Source organism: Centroberyx gerrardi, chromosome 5 (assembly GCF_048128805.1).
Source record: "Centroberyx gerrardi isolate f3 chromosome 5, fCenGer3.hap1.cur.20231027, whole genome shotgun sequence".
Lineage (NCBI taxonomy): Eukaryota > Metazoa > Chordata > Actinopteri > Beryciformes > Berycidae > Centroberyx > Centroberyx gerrardi.
Genome location: NC_136001.1, coordinates 14,407,501 through 14,426,316, shown reverse-complemented (window position 1 = coordinate 14,426,316; position 18,816 = coordinate 14,407,501). Strand labels below are relative to the sequence as shown.

Genomic DNA, 18,816 nt, shown 5'->3' with positions numbered 1-18,816 from the left:
GATAAGAAAGCTAGCATCCTGCCTTGTGTATGGTGAGTGAGAGCAAAAACAGCAGAGAGGTAGATGCAAGGCGGGATGTGGTCCCAGGAGGAGTATGTTGTTCCAAGAGGTACAGATTTTACCCTCCTCAGTCCCTCTGGGAATTAGGGTCATTACTTCTTCAACTGTCTAACTGTGGAGATTCATTAGAGAGCCACAGTAGTATTTAGTTGTCATTGATGACCTTTATGTGTTTTGCCCTGAGCTTCTTTTCCTTGCCTTTTGACGTGTTTGTGTGTGTGTGCGTCTGCTGCACGTCTGTGTCTGTGTGTGTGCGATTTGTGATGCCCACAGTTTGCATCCATGCATGCATGTGAGAGCGAGAGGGGAAAAAGCCAGAGAGAGATTACTACCTTCAGAAAAAAAAAATTGTCTATTGTATTCATTTTGCCATTAGGTGAGTAAAGCTGACAGAACATCTGGATCGCATATAAAAGTTTCTTGAACTGTATTGATCAAGTTCAAAAATGTGGTAACTGTTTTGAATAATGGTCTTGTTATGAGGTTTAAAAGAAGTTCATGGAAGTTCTCCAGTCAATCAGACCCAAGTATTACAAGCCACAGTATAAGTACTGACTTATGAAGCCAACTACTGACACTGAGAGAAATTACTTCAATTTTTATCACTTTCCTGCCACAAATGTTGTGGGTACTGAAGTGGAAGACATAGTTTAATACATAGTTTAATATTTTTTGTTGATATGAAATCTAAACTCTAGTCTTTTAGAACACAGAAAAAGTTATTGCAGTTCGCCCTTCTCAGGCAAAACATACAATATTTTCCCTCTTACACCTGCATGATCAGAAATAACATAGCCTACTTTTGTCCAGGTACTTAATTCAGTCATTCATTCATGCTTTTAAAGCATTTATCACAAATATCTTGTACCAGAACATTGCTGAATAAATCACCCAAAGGAGCATTAATCCAGTATGCATGGCTCTTTTTCTTTTCAGATTTGCTATGTATTCCAAATAGTTTATAAATCCAAAAAACTGGATATATCTTCTTGCCTTCATATGCAGGAAGGCTTACTGTTGCTATAGTAAACTCTAGGCCTATCCTTATTATAGACTGACAAACTGAGCTATGTTTTTGCCTTGGCACACAATAATGACACAGTTTTTAATGCATGACTATAGTATTTCAGTATCATTGACGAACCTCCCTTGGATGAATAAATGGTCATTTCCTTCAGGGGAGACGCCTTTTCACTTTTGTATTGCTAAACATAGAGAGAGAGAGAGAGAGAGAGAGAGAGAGAGAGAGTCCAGAGATCACAGTGATCTAAATAAGATAGAGACAGAGGCACATTTTCTGTTTGAATGTCCAAAATATAACTCCATTGGAGAGACTTATTTGAATATTTCAGGTTTTGATTCCTGGCTTTTCTGCTCTCACCCAAGACGAAAAACTACACTATGTACTTGGAGAAGATGACAAAACTGCAACTCTTTCTGCTAAATTTGTAACTGCTTGCCACATGACTAGAGAAATAAGTTAAATCAAAAAAGTAATTATATTGCAATTTGTCACATACCCTATCTTTAATGAATATAATTTTGTATCTTATAATTGTATGTATACAATATGTACATATATATGCTTATGTGTATATGGACATGTGTATGCACAGATTGATGCTTTTAGTTCAAAATTGTTTAAAAGTGTGTGTAGGTATTATAATAATTAGTAATTATATGTGCAGCAGTGTAAAAGTAACTATGGAACGCTGATTATTGTAGTTATTCACCAATATTCAGTGTAAAAACACTGATCTGTTGTGTAATTTATGCTTCATCTTGTCTTTTGTTGTATTTGTTGTTTTGTTGTTGTATGCTTTGGCAATATATACACATGTATGTCATGACAATAAAGCTCATTGAATTGAAATTGAGAGAGTGAGAGAGAGGGAGAGGGAGAGAAAATTATTATGAAAAAATATAGTCTTCTGGTTGCCATTAGGTGCGTTGAGTTGATGGAGCGTCTGGATTATATTTCCTAAAATGTTTCTCCAAGTGTATTGAGAGGGTTTAGAAATCCTTCAGCTCTTTTGAGTGATAGCCAACTTTTTGAAGGTTGTGTCCTGTAATGTAAGCACAAGATTACAAGACAGAGATAGGAGAACAATATTTATAACATCCTTCAAAAGCCAAAACCGAGATATAATTTCTTGCTTACATCTGCAAGTGAGCCCCACCGAAATGTAGCCCAGGCCTAACATGGTGTGACATCAAAACTACTTCATCATATGATTGTTAGATTACAGACACAGGTACTTTTTAAACTTTTCATTCCAGGACCAAATGAGAACTTTAATCAGTCTCACCCATGGTCCTAAGCTCATTAAATATTTTTTTTTCTCTTGTCATGGAGATCCACCAACAAAAGTCCCACATCTTTTCTTGGGGCCTAACCCATAGTTTAGGAAACTGGATTATAGGCAGTTTATCTTCCTTTAGGCCTAATCTAATAGGCAGTCACTATCATTTGTAAGTCTTGGCGTATTCTTTTTTATTCTTAATTACACTGTAATGAAATTGTTACTGTTTTTGATTGTATCTATATATAAATACTTATAACTTAGATGGCTGATTTCAGTATCACCGATGAACCTGCAGTATCTTGAGTGGACAGATGATCATTTTCTTTCAAAGAGGGCAGCTTTTCACTTCACAGTTTATGAAGCCAGGTTTCTGTAGTCCTGTTCTAATACGAAGTTACAGCTCGACTGTCTTTTTAAAGCGTTGTCTTATTCTTTTTGACCTTAATCACACAGCACTGAAGTTTTTATAAGGCTGATCTAGTTTTCTCCACCAAGGTCCCAAGGCCCTGGAACAACTTTCTTGCTGGCCTACGCAGCACCCTCCTTCAAAACACTTTAAAAATGCACTTTTATAGGCTTGCCATACTTGAACTATGGTGTTAGTATTATTATTGTTGTTGTTGTTATTATTATTATTACTATTATTATTACTGTTGCTGTTGTTGTTGTTGTTGTTAAAATATATTATGCCTATTTTTTTTTTATTATAGGCTATATCTGTACATTTTTATAACATAAATGTAGCATGTTTCAGTGTTATTGATGAAGCCCTTTTGGGTGGATAGATAATCATTTTGCTTCAAAGAGGGCGCCTCTCCCCTTCTGTACCTCTGCTTCATGACGCTCCGGGCAATCATGTGATCCGAGCCTGCTTCGTTCCAGCTGCGTCAAGCCGCTCAGAGTTAGCCACAAGGAGAGCGGAAGTAATGCGATCTTGCCTTCAAAATAAATGCGTAAAATTAGTCACTTGTGGGAAAAAAAGGAGATTCAAGAACTGGCGTGTGCATGGATTGGGGTCTTCATTTATTTTGCCAGCCGCTATGAATATATGCTGTGTATATGATGAATACATGATATATTGTAAATATATGATGTGAAGGGGACATAATGCAGAAAGAAAAACAATTGTTGAAACAGCAATTATTTTTTTCTTTTACTACAGATCCCTCCCTAAATATACTATTGATTTACACTTTACTACTTAGTAGTACTCCAAAAGAAAACGTTGCAACATGTTCGTCAATACGGCCTTTATTTTGAAAGTCGTAACTGGAAGTTGTATTTCTTATTCCGGCTGGCTTGACAACTGGTCTTCGTTCCCAGGGTTCCGTGAGAGCTGTTTGCCCCACCCCACCTCTTCAACGCTATCTATCTCAATGTACAATTCTCAGAGAAAAAAGGGGAAAAAAATAATTCAGAGAAATACTACAGAGAAACGATTCGTATTTCCCCAGTTTGTTCATCAGAGCAGACCTGGCCTCTCCGCGGTGAAATAACTGTCTCGTCGCTGGATTAGTGATTGAAAACACCGCGGTATGTTCATGTATCATATATATGCACATGTAACCATAATCTACCATACGGATTCAAAGGGAATACAAAAAGCTGAGAGACTTGACAGCGGGCTGTACCTGCGCCAAACAGGAAAATAACGGAGGATTTCCACAAATATAACCTGGATATTGCATTATATTCAAGGACATCTAACAGAAAAACCTTTGTTCGTCCGGAGAAGCTTTCCGATGTGAGGAGAAATACAAATTACAGAGAGAAAAAGGACGGAGAAGGGGCCTTTTTTGGGTCTGGTCAAACCCTCCAAAAAGCAGCACCAGCATCTGTTGACGAGGAGAGGAAATAAATTGACATCAGCTACAACAGGATATTATTGATAAGCTTACAACGAAGACGGTGTATAATGTGACGGATTTGAAAGACGTTTGGGATAAAGAAAGAAGCCCGGTGTAGCCTGATGATTCACATGCCGTCATTTTAAGAGGAAATATTTATTTTTTAATTTTTTTCACCCACCCTCTGATGTGCTTTGGTTAGGTGGAGAACGGATTGCAAGCAAAAAAAAAAAGGAACGGAGAAGAGGAAAAAAAAAGGGGGAGAAAAATAGGGCTTTGGTTGTAAATGGAAATGAATTGAATGGCAGTGTTGAGAAATCTGCCGAAGATGGGCTCCAGAGGAGACATTTGCTAAAAAAAAAAAAAAAAAAAAAAGGAAAATTCTGTGTTGTAATTTTGAAGACGTCGTGGGAATCCCGACCACCGAAATTCATTCATGTACATTGGAGGGCTGAAAATTTCACATTCATATCAGTGTTGATGACTTCATTGCGGATTTACAGTGAAAAACACAGGAATCAAGCGTCTGAGAGGGCGGCATCGTTGCTCTGCTCCCTCTGACTGATCTCTGTTGATAAATTAGCAGTAATATATAAATATATTTATCTATACATATTGTGCCCAGACCGGTGGAGCCCAATTTCCACCATCTAACAGGTTCCATTTGTTTAATTTGCATCTGGCAACATAAATGTCACCCATTTTGAGCCAGGTGTTCCTCTCTTGGGCCAATCTAGGAATTTAGGATTTATTTATTTATTCTAATAAACACCCTCCCTCCCTCTCTCCCTGCCTCCCCTGAACCTTTCATTGGGTTTTTGGGAAGATGGGCTGTCTTGGCAATAGTAAGACTGAAGACCAACGAAATGAGGAGAAGGCACAGAGGGAAGCAAACAAAAAGATAGAGAAGCAGCTTCAAAAAGACAAACAGATATACCGAGCAACCCACCGGCTACTACTATTAGGTAGGTTTTGTGAAATGAAATGGATTTGTTTGCACTCGAGCCACACAATTCACATTTTTTATCATTGGTGTGCACAGTGTGTGTGTGTGTGTGTGTGTGTGTGTGTTCAGATTAGGCCTATTCTCACTTGCAACATTCAGTCACACTCTAAAGTTATATTTTGTGTCACCACCACAGAAGTTTGGTTGTATTTGTGCTTGGTTTATACAATGTTTAGCTTTTTACACAAATGTAATAACTAATGTTTCAGTTTTCACAGGTTTTAGGAAAACTTCTTTGCCCTACAGCAGTGTAGCATCAACAAATGATGGAATTACATGATAATGCAATGTCACTACTACATCAACGACGGTGTCTTGACACAGGACAATAAAAAAGTAGGCCTGTTTACTGCATGGGCTATACAGAACATGTGAAACACAGTGGACGCCACCATTTGTGTGGAGCAGAGGCACCATGCAGAGGCCGTAAAGCCACCGACGGGGATTTGCATGATTGTTTCTCTCTCCACATGGCGTATGCGACAGTCCACCACACAGTCTGTGATTTGGTGTGTGTGCGATATGTGTTGTGTAGATGTCTGTAGATGCCTTCATCTCGAGCGATTTAGGCCCACGGACCTCATGTTTGATGCTATTTTTCATGACTCCATACTTGCAGACGGCACCTTCACATAATCCTCTCCACATCGGCTCCTCAGCCCCCTCACACTGCACGAGCCCGAAAATAGATATTCTCAGATCAGTTGCTGAAAACTCTACACAGGCCGCATTTATTTTTCATTTGATAAAGCTATTTGTGGCTTTACCATCCAGGGTCTTCATGTCACGATATTTAACCTATAGGCCAGGGCCAGTTTCTTTCCTTATCAAGCCTCTCAAGAGTAAGAGGGCAGAATTAGGATTACTAGCTAGGTTCCCTTGAGTGACCGTCTCGTTCGTTTATAATCGGAAAGGCAGAATTGATCCTGGATCCGCACACGTACTCTTGAGATGCTCCAAAGGCCTAAGCAGCAGGCCTGTAGTCTAGCTGTGAACACTCCTAGTGTTCGTGTTAGGAGGTGATATGGCCCGGTCCCCTTTCATTTTCAGTTTGCTCGGATTGTTGACAAATTTAGGACTCGTGCCCTTTTCCCCTTGGACTTGTGTAATGGTGCAAAACCTTTATCGAGGGAGGAATGGATGGATACGGTGTGGCAACGTGCTCCGTATCAAGACTCAAGAGTTAATGTCAGAATTATGGATAAGACATCCGGTTGTTGCTTAACAGTCTTTGTCAGGCTTAACAGTTTTCTGCCACCTGTCCCGACTGCTGGCTCATTTCTGCTCCAAAGAAAAACACACTGAGCCAATATCCTGAACTGATCTCGTCCAGCCGTTAGCCTACTTCATCCTTCTCCCTTCCCTGATACCGCAAGTCCCTCTCACATCTGAAAGCAGTGGATAAGAACAAGCAAGATGGTTTTAGCTCCACCTGTCCCTCTGATTGGCTGTATTGAGGTCTCACCATCTTGCTTGTGTGTCTATCCAGACATTTTCAGATCTACGAAGGGAATCATTTTAAAAATATGGCCTTTGTGTTTTTTTTACGGCAAGTTTCCGAGAAACCTCTTGCCGTTTTAAAGGTTGTTGTTTTGTAACGTACACAGAGCATGATCCAGGAATCAAGAGTCACCTGCTACATCTGATATAAGATGCCACAGAAGTTAGCTGGTTAGCTTGAGAATCAGGACAGTGTCTGTGTTGTACTGGACAAGACCCTGTTTTATAAGGCTGGCTGACGTTTGAATCATTTTAACATTAAAGTCTTAAGTGTCAAGGTTGTAGCATGTTCACTTACCTTCCAGATCTTCCTGCATAACACCAAAACACCTAAACCAGACCCATACTGGGGCTTGTATCCCAGGCTGACTAGTTCTTTGAATGGATTATCCAATATGACACAGTTTTTAAAACCAAATCCTACAAGGTTCAGCCTGATCGTGATCCTGGATGCCAGCCCATGGTGTTTTAGTCAGTGCCTTGCAACACTTCTAAACACCTTTTGACTTATTGCTCGCTCTTCTCTCTGCTTTCAGGGGCTGGTGAATCCGGCAAAAGCACGATAGTCAAGCAGATGCGAATATTGCACGTTAATGGCTTCAACGCAGAGTAAGTGTTGGTTTCCCTCATGCTTTAAATTTGAATCTCTGTTGTTAGTTGTCATTTGTTACACACCTACAAGGCTTTTGATTGACTGAAACACTACAGGTTACTGTTACTGGTTTCATTTATACCGCTGACTGCATCTTCAAACAGAACTAACCATTAACAAAGAAACAAAATTATCCCCATGTGTTGAAAAATCGAAATGTAGGTTGGTGATTCTTTACCGTTATACAAATTGCATTTACTCATAAAATATTTCCTCTTAAAACACCCAGTTATATTTTGAAGCTAAAGGGGCGGCTCTGGAGGTGCGCTCAGTGGTCTTGTTCACACGTTAAAGCAGAATACCATCAACTTTTAGCTTTGAAATATGTTATACCTGTGTCCTAGGACAGTTTGGTCAGTATACTGGTAAATCACAACTGTCTTCTATAGCCAGAAAGAAGAGAAGAGTTACTTTTGCCTAATTTGTGATGTGACACTGATATACAGCTGCACTGGTAAAGCGACTGAGGGTTTACTCAGGATTCATTTATGGACTGTTTCAAACTTATTGCTCTACCAATATAAAAAAAAGTTTTTCCTACTCCACAGTCATCCCATGGAGGGATTAACTGTCCAATATGGTCTAATGAAGATAACTATGAAGTCAAATGTGCTGGGAGTCTTTTGTAATGTTTTGGAATAAATACTCACAGTTACGTGACTCCAGAAGAATGTTTTATCTGTTTCAGGTTTTCAGGGCAACGTTGCCCCGGGTGTTGAAACCACCCGGTCTTGTGAATTTCCTAAAACTCAACCCCAACTTGATGCAATGGAAACAAAGTCACATTTTTTCTATTCTGGATCGTTCATTTCCTAGAAAGGGGTTTTGGGGTAGGAGCATCATCATGTGCTTATTTTTGGGTCATGTTGAACAGATGCTCCCATAGACCCAGACGCCCTGGTGTAATGACAAATCCTCAGTAGGCTGTGACTCCATTGTGTTTGCTCCGGGGGTTTGTTGCACTTGGACCGGAGTGTTTTACCTAACTGGGTTTTCCCCCCTGGGGGCGGGCAGTGCCAGTCGGCGCAAGGTGCCGGGAGAGGCGGATGAGGACAGAAGGAGATGATGGGGAGTGACAGAATAATATAGAAAAGGGATAAGAAGAAGGGAGGACATGAGAGGAGAGTAAGAGAGTTGTATGGCGGAGGTGAGAAGAGATTGGTATGGCAGTTCATTTCGAAGAGGGTGTTTTTTTTTTTTTTATTTTTTTTTTTTGCGGAGGTCCCTAGTGTGAGGAATGTAGTCTTTCTCTCCTCGGTCGTACTCCGGTTGCTCTGAGTTTCTACTGGTGGAATAAAGGAACGAGGGGCTGAGAGAAGAGGCCAGAGGAAAACAGACCCCACTCTGACGCCATTCATATAATATTAAAACCCATCAGCTCACCAGCCTTTGAGGAAATAATCAATCAGATTGATCTGACCTTTCTTAAAGTTTTGTTTGGTATTCCCATATCTTTGATAAGTTAGGGTGGGGGAAGCTGCTCCATTTAAGAACTTGTTACATAGGGCAGTTCAGTCAGTACTCATAAACATAAACAACTCTCTCCCAAATGCTGGAAACCGGAGAATCAAGGCTCTATTCTCTTAATGTCTAATGCGTAGCCTGAAGCATCTCCATGCACAGTGAATAGGAGACTGACTTTGTGAAATCGAACAAAGTTTGTCTGAACTTTTACACCCAAAAGAGCTCACTCCCTACAATAGTACTATCAGTTTTTTCTTTTTCTTTTTTAAGATAATTTTTTTTTTGCATTTTTGCCTTTTATTTGATAGTTTACAGTGAAGAGAGATAGGAAAGATTGGGGAGAGAGATAGAGGGATTCAAACCCGGGGCGTTGTGGTTACATGGTATGCGCCTTAGACCACTGAGCCACCAGGACGCCCCAGTACTATCAGTTCAAAAACAATATCCCTTTATCCTTGGATAATCATCCCGGGTCCTGTCAGAGTCACCTTTTCTATCTTTTCTAACTCAGTTTTGGTAGAGCTACATTGGTGTGACACTCCATGTTAGTTCGACTGGCCTCCTCTCTCTTGTTTCTGGTTATAACAGACCATTGAAAATGTTCACTAATACAGAATGAATTGGCCCTAACAAATAGGGATACCATTTCAAAGCTGTTGAATTGAGTGGTATTCTCCTTTAGGACATCCTTAATTAAGTTTAAGTTTCGATGACAGCAGCAACTAATCCTGCACTGATACTGATATGTTACTTTTTTCGCAAATGTACTTTGAACACATTCATTACCTAGAGATATTCACTCAGCGCTATTCATTTGAAATTCTTCGGTTCAATATAACTTGAGTGTAGCTGGCTTGATTCACCGTTGTTGTTAGGATGCACACAGAGCAGGTCCCTCATCAAGCTGTAATGTCGACAAAATATACTGCACAGCGCACTCTCATTTAACACAGCTGCTACGCACACACATGGCTAAGGTTGCAGGCTGTGCTTCGCATTGTCCTGAAATACCGGGATATTTTGATCGTCTTGTGTCTATATTATCATGCAGAGGAAATCACACCAGGAATCTGATTGTGTAAGCGGGTCTAAGGTTGTTTCAATAACGGCCAGGCAGAGGAATTTCAATGTCAAATCTGATTTTCTATAGTCAAACCCCTGTTCTGTCAGGAGATTTGAAATAATTTCAAAATAAAAGTAGTTGAGTATCTGAGGATTTCAACTCTGCTATGCTCATTGGTATCAGTGAGGGCCACAGATCACAAGAACCGAGTACAGTGCTGTCTGGTGATGGTGAAATTATGTTTGCTTATTAACTACATTACAACATTAAATTAATGAAATGTCATTGTATTTACCAATACTTTGGATCTGGTGTAACTACCCCTTGTGCTAATAGTTGCTTATAGTTAAAAGTTACACTTAAAATATAGCAGTCTATGTGATACTCCTCTCTCCCCCAACACCCTCCTGCCCTGCTATTTTCTGTATAATAAATTGTCATTGCCAAAATTAAGACAAGTTCTGCTGTTCTCAGTTGGTATCAGCAAGTACACAAAATTCAGTAGTTGCACTTGGTCAGCAAAATGAAGGTATCTGTGCATCCTGAGCAGCCATAATACTGATGTCTGATATAATTTACTTTTTGGCTTTTGGAGAAGTTTATATTGTACACTCTGTGTTCCCACTTGAACCTTACTTATAATCACTAACACATATAACACTTCTTTGTCATTATTTCAATTTTAGGATGATTGATATTTTTTGAAGTTTGAAGAATTACTTTTCCTGTTTTAGACAAAATCTTAGCCTGCATAGCTGTATTATCCATATTTACCATACATGGACAGCTGATATCTTTCCGCCTAGTTTAGAAAAATTCTTTGCCAATTCCCCATTTCAATAATTAAAAGCATTTAAAAAAGTGATTGACTGTATTCACCATCACCCTTCCTTTTTGTAATGAATGTATTCATGTAAAAAATAATGTAAACAAAGCAAAATCTAACTTCCAAACTCTTGTTCTTCACAGGGAGAAAAAACAGAAAATTCATGATATTAAAAACAACATTAAAGAAGCTATAGAGGTAAGAAATTGTTCTTTTGACCCATTTTGGATTAAAATATCTACAGTTTGAGATTTTGGAATAACGGTTCCCACACAGGTAGAGCAGAAGACAGAAAATCAAGAGAAAATTTTCCTGAAAGTTTTTTTTGTGTGTGTGTGTGAGAGAGAGAGAGAGTGTAGTACTTCCTTTCAGAATGAATCATCTACCATATAAAAGAAATGAGCGTAAAAGTCAAAGTCATGATAAATTATTACTGAAGTCATTAGGTAATAAAACACTTTTGCTTACAAATTGGCAACATTTTCGCGGATGCTTTTAAAATGTTGAGTAATGAACTTCAGGCAACACTTTTCTTTCAAAATGTGTATATATATATAGATATATATCTATATATATATATATCATATTACAATTAAACTCTTTATACAGTGTAGGTGTGCAACGGCTTTGAGACAATAATAACCTGGAAAAGTGTTGAATATTAAAATGTGTAGAAACCCTGTTATACTTTTCAAAGAAGTGTGTCAATGTGCATAGGTTTTTCAATAATTTAACTAAGTTTTTCTTCTTCTCTTCTCTCCATTCAGACGATTCTGACTGCCATGAGTACACTCACACCCCCGTGCCAGTTAGCCTGCCCAGCAAACCAATCCCGAATTGATTATGTCCTGAACCAAGTAAACCAGAAGGATTTTGAATTTCCTTCGGTAAGTTGCAGCTTATTTCCTTGCAATAAATTGACTCTCTGACCTCTGTTGTTGTTTTTAGACCTAACAGCAGACAGCGGTTTGTTTCCATCTTGAAATTGCAAGTCCCATTCCATCCTAACAAACTCTTCAGTGTTCTGTCATCTGGAGGTCCATGAAAAGTGTTATATCATCAAAGTATTTCTCCGTATTACCAGAGGCAATTCATAATGAATTGTCCAACTGCTGAAGCTAGGCTTGTGGCACGCATGCCTGTGTAATTTTGCTAACTGTCCTGCAAATTGTGCACAATTGTGCAAAAAGACCTAGGAAGCAGCTAGTAGAGTGGCTACGTCAGTGTGGTGTAGAAGCAGCCAGTGCTAGCAGGGTGTCTGCAGGTCCTTAAAAAGCTTTAAAATGTCTTTCATTTAATTAAAATCAAGGCCTTAAAAGGTAGTAAATACCAATATCAATTACAGCCTTGTAAATCACATTTACAATGTCTTAAAAATTTTGTTTTCTCAGTGTACCACTTTTCTTGGGAGAAATCAAGCTGGTTGTGCAGATCTATATTTTGATAGGTCTAGTGTTTTTTTTTTAAACTTTTCATCTTTATTATTGTTGTAAAATTGGTCTTAGATTTTATTCTAACTGTTATTAAAACGTCTTAAAAAGTATTACATTTAACTCCCTGCAGATACCCTGGCTAGGTGTGCTGCGGGTGAGTAAACTACCTTCCCAGGCAGCCTGTAAGACTCTCTGCTCTGTTTTCTGGGTGGCTCAGTAATTAGCAGGTGTGCTCCCGCTTGGGAGGCTGTCAATTGAATGAGCCTCTCACCTGAGAGATCCACACCGCCTATTAACACTGATTGTCTGTAATAACCCTAAATGGGTCTGGTGGGACCTGTCCTCCAGAAACACAGAGACTCAGAGGGATTCCCCCTGAGCTGCTGTCTGCTCCCGGGGCACGCCGAGCTGTCAGGAAGTCACTGCGAGCCCGCAGCGCTTCCACTACTGGACCAGCAATTGGTTTTAATGGGTTTTTTTGGGCTTCCATCTTCAAAATAATTATTTGGTGTGCAACACTGATGTTGCATATTATTTGAAGGCTAATCAAGCAAAGTTGGCCCTGGTTTTAGGCTGCTAACCTAATAGATTACAGGGTTTAGATTTGGGATTTGGCAAGGCTTTGGCAACGTAATCTAGACAGAATCTGGTTTCTTCACAATAATTTGTAGACCTGCGTTATTCTTCCTGCGAACAGCCTTTGGGTCCTGATCTAGTTTTTGAAAAACACTGAGCTAAGGCCTGGGCTCTCTTTAATCATGACATTCAATTTCCCTTCAAAAGGTAAAAGTTATGTGATTCACTTCTCATGGAGGTCTTGTATAGTTTGGTGAGTAGAGCAAGGCAATAACACTTCCAGGGTTAAGGGTTTCATTCCCACTGGGTCCGCCCATGCAGGAAAAATACAGTTGCACTCCTGGTGCTGTAAGGCGTCTTGGATGAAATCATTCACCAAATGGCATATGTTGTGCCATTATTTGGCCTATAGAGGTGAGGATTCACCCTGGTCGCTCATCTAAAATAGTAATGCCACCAGAGTGCGAATTATACAATGACAATCGGGGGGGTCAACTTTTTCTCCAGGGCGTAAAGGGAACCCAGTACAGCGCAGACGCATGCTTCAGTAAACTGAAGTCTTACAATCCTTACAGCGTCTTGCTTGTTTAACGTAATGTCTGCAGTCTGTAGATGATGATAAATCAAATCCATTACACCAGCTCATGGGGCACGTACCACACAACAACTTTTGTAGTCAGGGGTCACCAACAAAGTATTCTCTACATAATTGGCAGGGGGGTCTGGGGGTCCTCCCCCCCAAAAAAAATAGTAATTTAAAACAAATTTCCTGCATTTCTACACCACCTAACCTCTTGGATTAAGTCAAGAAACAGCAACCCTGTATAATGTTAACCAAAAATGTAAAATTATGTTATATTACTAGATTTCAGCATTGAGGTGCTTACATTCATGACTTTGCATAGGCATACTAACCTAAAAACCTATTATGGAATCGCGAGAAAGTTTCAGAGCGACAGACACAGAGCGTCCCGTAACCATAGTAACTCACTCTCACTCCTGCCTGCGTGTGCACGGCGCGAGAGGAGAGGGAGAGACGCAGAAGAGCCGCTGACTGAGATTACTCTTAACAGCATGCATGGGAATAAATTAGGCCTACAATATAATAGATTTGTGTATATTTCTTCTCGCTTTCCCCCGATGGTCTGAATAACTCTCTGCTGCACGGTGCTGCTCTGTCTCGTCTGTCCGTGCGCTGTCAGTGTCTCTTTTCGCGCCGCGACGTTATCAGTGATGAATTTGTTTTTCACTGCGTGAGAAAATGGACTTGTGGCGTGAGAGCGTGTGCAAGTGTCAATTGCGTGAGTCTCACGGTCAATGCGTGAGAGTTGGCAGCCCTGGCGTCTCCATTGGCTTGTGCGACGCACGCGAGCATAGACTTTAAAGCCTTGTTTGAGTGAGGCAGGCAGACGAGACGTTCAACTAACGTCAAGGTTAAGAAATGGTATGGTCCACTTTAGGGGTGTCTGAAATCGTATTACAAGATTCTTCTAGGCATGAATATGGGAAATATATTGTAATATTTACGATTACAAGTAAGAAGGATATATAAATATTTCGACCCCCCCGACCTGTTGTTTTTACCTCTTTTGGGGGGGTCCAAGTCTTAATTAGGGGGGTCAGACCCCCCCAATCCCCCCCGTAATTCGAACCGTGAATGCCACCAAAACCCTGCTATAGACATGTTACAGTGAAAACCAGGGTACTGTCTTATAGGAGAACAGGACAATTTGAAGAGAAACTCAAACTGCCCATAAAACCCTGGGGAATGTGTTCAGAGTAGCCTTCAGAAGTAAACTTTTAACAAAATAAAACATAACCATTACTTATGCACAGTCTATGAATGACACGTCATGCATTTGATTGACTGCTGGATTAGATGTAATGCAAATATTTCTGAAATATCCCTTTTAATTACTTCAAATATGTTAGAAGTTACATGGAGGAAGATAAATGCTTTGTCTGCTTCGGGTTTTTACAGCTCAACGTTTCAAGTGGCTGTTCTCACAGTGTAGGCTTTTCTTTAGGAGTGAGTTTCCAGTGAAGAGTGTGTGTATTTGTGTGTAAGCAAAAGGCAGTCTCCTGATATTGTCTCTTGTTACGTCATGGCAAATTTGTTATGCGGGCCTATCTCAAGCTGACCCTTCCCTCAGGCTGTCAGTCACTAGACTTCTACCAAAGACCTACAGTGTGTTGATAGAAGGGAAAGGCAAGCACTCGCACAGATTTTCACTTGATACTTTCTATTGAGTTTGCTCTTTTTTTATATGGGGGGTGAGGTGGAATAGGTATATACTATCAGTAATAATAGTGGTACATTGCTGGTATGTTGCTGGTTGGTTACCTAAAGCAACTTCTAATGAAATGTTATTTCCCTGAAGCAGAAAGTTCAGTCAACTCCTACGTTAACTTCTACTTCTGTTTATTAGATGAATGGGTGGTTGATTGTTTGGGAAGAGAATAGAATAGAAACCGATCTGATAGGCCTGGCCTCTCCTCCAACACCTCCACCTCCTCCTCCTCCTCTGCCCGCTCCCCTCGCCTGGCCTTAGGGCCTACTGGAAACCAGTTGGACTGGTTGACTCTGCCTTTTAGCAGGGGAGGGAGAGGAAGAAAGAGAACGAGGCCTGGGTTGAATCTGCCTAGTCTTTTCTCGATTTCTCTTCGATCTTCTCTCCTTATCCCTATCAATATTCCATATCGTTATTATTATTATTATTATTCACAAAGGAGGAGCCCGGTATCTTTTTCTCCTCTAAAATGTTCTGTCAAGGAAAATGTTGATAAAATAAACCATGGCTGGAAGCAAAAAAATGTTACTAGGATTATTTACTTAGGCCTTTTTATTCCTTGCAGACCAATTTGCTACTATTCCCTGCTGTCCCGGGCCTTCCTGCTCCCAGCTCCACATTTGTGCAGTTGATTGGTCATGGTTTTTGTAACTTTTCTGAATCCACTTGACAGGTGATGAGTGTATGCAGTTGTACCAGTTTTTTAAGTGGTTGATATCTCTTCCAGTTGATTGCACTGCTGCATATACAGGGATACAGGGCTTTGGAAAGTTTTGGCTTTGGAAGTTTTGGAAATCTCTTTCTTCTCTTGTTCTTGAAGTTTTTTGTTTGTTTTTTCATTTTCAATCAGTCAAGTGTTCAACATCAAACTGAGCTGCTGGTAGATTGTTGGACTGATAACCCAAATACATTTCCTAATTACATGTCCCAAATTATGGCATTGTTGATCGCAGAGTTGCTCTGCGTAGGTGATGCAAAGCTGCACACGTTAACTGTGCTTCAGTCTCACAGATACAGTGCAGACATGAGTGTTTGTCTCACAGAAATAGATAATCTGACTGGTCAGTTTTAAGTTACATGCACACTCTTGGCGTTAAAAATCCCTGTGTGCTCTATGTGCCGTATATAACAATAACAACAGGCATCACACAGAGAGTATAAATTAAACTTTTGTTCACTCAAATAGAGAGGTGATCATCCCCAAGAATGTTTTAAAGGGATATCCTTGCTTAAGTTCATATGTGTTAGTCGTGCGATCTTGGACACTTCAGTCAACATTTGCAAATATGACCAACTTTCACCTGACACTAAAAAGACAGTTTCTGGATCTGCTCCATTGATAATGTATGGGAAGCTGACTTTGTAGACTCAGAAAATGTTTGTTTGAGCTTTTAGTCCTAAATGAGCTCTGTTTACCTCTCCACAAGGTCACACTGCTATTGTCATTCACATGACCCCAGGTTTGTAGTCACTGTCAGTAGAGTAATGTAAATGAAGAACACTGTGCACACTGCGATTGCTCGCCGCCACTTTTTGATTTATTGACTAATGCATAATAAACGTAACAAACATGACTTCTCATTTCAAATTGAGTGGCTGTAGGATGTAATTCAAAGAGTACAGTCAAAGCTCTCAGTTCTTGCACACAAATCTATACTGAGCTATGCAAGATCAAAGTAATAACATATATTGGATTTTTTTTAGGAGCTAAATCAAGTTTGGAGGAAGTTAATAGCTGCCTTTTTGGTCAAAATCACCCTCCTGACCTAGTTGGGACAAATTGAATAATAATAGTAGAATGGTACTGTATGGTCCTACTTCACATGTGAATAAGAAGTTACAGCCAGAGCTCTGGATTTACAGAACAGCAGCACAACATGTTGATACTGGACCTTAGATAAGAGTGTCTTTAAAAACACCAATTTGTAACAGATTCTTATGGGCAATTACTGGAACGAACTGAATGGTTACGATAGTTAAAGGTGTCTGTAGTAAACAGTGTAGCTCTTGTTAGACAACTTTGTATTGTGGTAAGAAAAAAATGTGATGTTTTGCAACAAACAGACAAACAACACTACCCTACTACTGGCCCTCCAGTCTGACCTCATCCCATCCATGACTCGCCTCCATCTCAGCCATCCCATCCATAATGTGAGACGAGTTTGACAAACTAGAGGCCATGAGTGGAAGTCGTCATTTTGCATCATTTTGTCTGCCATACACTAGCATCTCCGCCATTTGGTGTGTAGTCCAAAAACCCTATGGAAAAAATGAATGGGCTTTTCAAAAAATGCCAAAAATAAGGGCTGTGTTGAACAGATATCCATGAGTTAAATTATGGGTTAAAATACATCCACCAGCACCACTTTTGTGAATTTTGATCTTTTAGTTACTTTTAATATCACTTTTTGCTAACAAAATGCTAATCACTGCGGGAAGCGGACTACAGTAGCGTTGATAAGCGACTTCCTTTACCTCTCGTTTACAAGTTTTTTGTTGCTAGAGCTCGATCTCCTGACTGTATTGTACATTCAAATGATTAAGATTTTCATAGTGTTGCGTTGAACAGGTATTATAGTTGTTATTGTTTATCTTATTTAGCTCATCCTGTCAAACCGACTAGCTGACTAGCTAGCTGACTGTTGTAGTCTTCTCCCAAACGATTAGCATTTTGCTTCCAACAATCGATATAAAAAGTAATTGAAGGATGAAAATTCACAAAGGTGATGTTAGTTGATGTATTTTATTTCATGGAACAAAACGTAGTATAGCTAGTGAGCCTCTGTGTAGCCCATTCATATTTTCCATAGGGATTTTGGACTCCACACCAAATGGCACAATTGCTAACTTTACAGCCTACAAAATTACGCCAGACTTCGTCTCTTTAATACAAATACCTGATTTCTTTGAATGTGAGAGGAGTGGAGTGTGTTTTTAAAAGAGTATACGGTAAATTGTTTTTTTTTTTCTTAATGTTGGTAGCACCCTATGGCTCATAATGGGTTATTTGTGCCTAATAGCATTCTATGCGACCAACTGCAGACCATAGTGAAGCGATAGGCCCGATGTAGTGACAGCCAAGCCTTGTGTCAGTACAAAGCTCTCCATTTCTCCATGAACTCAATGAACCGCTCTGTTTCCTGCCTCTGTCAGAGTCCTCTCATCTGCTGCTCCTCTCCGAACGGGCCGAGAGCCTCCAACTACGAACCGAGGGAGGGAATATCAGCGCGTTCTTAAGCTTTTTCACCCATTGAGACCCAAATGCGAAACGTAGCCTAACCCCCGTGGACGCAGGCTCCTTAGAACGTACCGCTTCTCCATTTAGGGAACCACCAGCCCCGACTCTTAGCTTATTACCACCAGCATGCAGTAGAGTCTGATTGTGATCATGAGACATACCGTCCTGAAATGAGAACATTCCTACTGACTTTTTTTTTTTGTCTTGATTTTCACTTCTTTCTTTTTTTTCTAACAAATTCGCTCCAACTGTGACCTGTGTCTGCTGGTATTATGTAATGAATATTAAGGGAAATGATTGGTATTCTATTCTATTCTATTCTATTTTCTTCTCCTTCCCTAGATTCACTTTTACTTTTACTTTTCCTGTTGGGAACCCCGAGAAAAATGAAGGATAATACATTTTGTTACATTTGATTTACATGTGAAATTATTCTATTTTTTTTTTTTAGGGTGTCAAATTTTTGGACGCACGACTGCGATTAAGACTCCTGTTTTCCTGCTTCCCCTCCTTTCATTTGACCCCACAACTCATAGACACACACACACACACAC

General features: G+C 39.9%; 1 protein-coding gene across 2 annotated transcripts in view; it reads left to right on the top strand.

The window, feature by feature from the left end:
• Window positions 1–3,732: 3,732 nt before the first annotated feature.
• LOC139915274 (guanine nucleotide-binding protein G(s) subunit alpha-like) overlaps window positions 3,733–18,816 on the top strand; it is a 35,520-nt gene continuing 20,436 nt past the window's right edge. Inside the window, exons 1-5 of one of the 2 annotated variants that reach the window (XM_071903849.2) lie at window positions 3,733–5,178; window positions 7,256–7,328; window positions 10,868–10,922; window positions 11,492–11,611; window positions 12,288–12,311. In XM_071903849.2, coding sequence (XP_071759950.1) covers window positions 5,040–5,178; window positions 7,256–7,328; window positions 10,868–10,922; window positions 11,492–11,611; window positions 12,288–12,311 — 411 coding nt within the window. In that variant the 5' untranslated portion in view covers window positions 3,733–5,039. The remainder of the gene's footprint in view (window positions 5,179–7,255; window positions 7,329–10,867; window positions 10,923–11,491; window positions 11,612–12,287; window positions 12,312–18,816) is intronic. The other variant, XM_071903850.2, reaches the window with a different exon arrangement.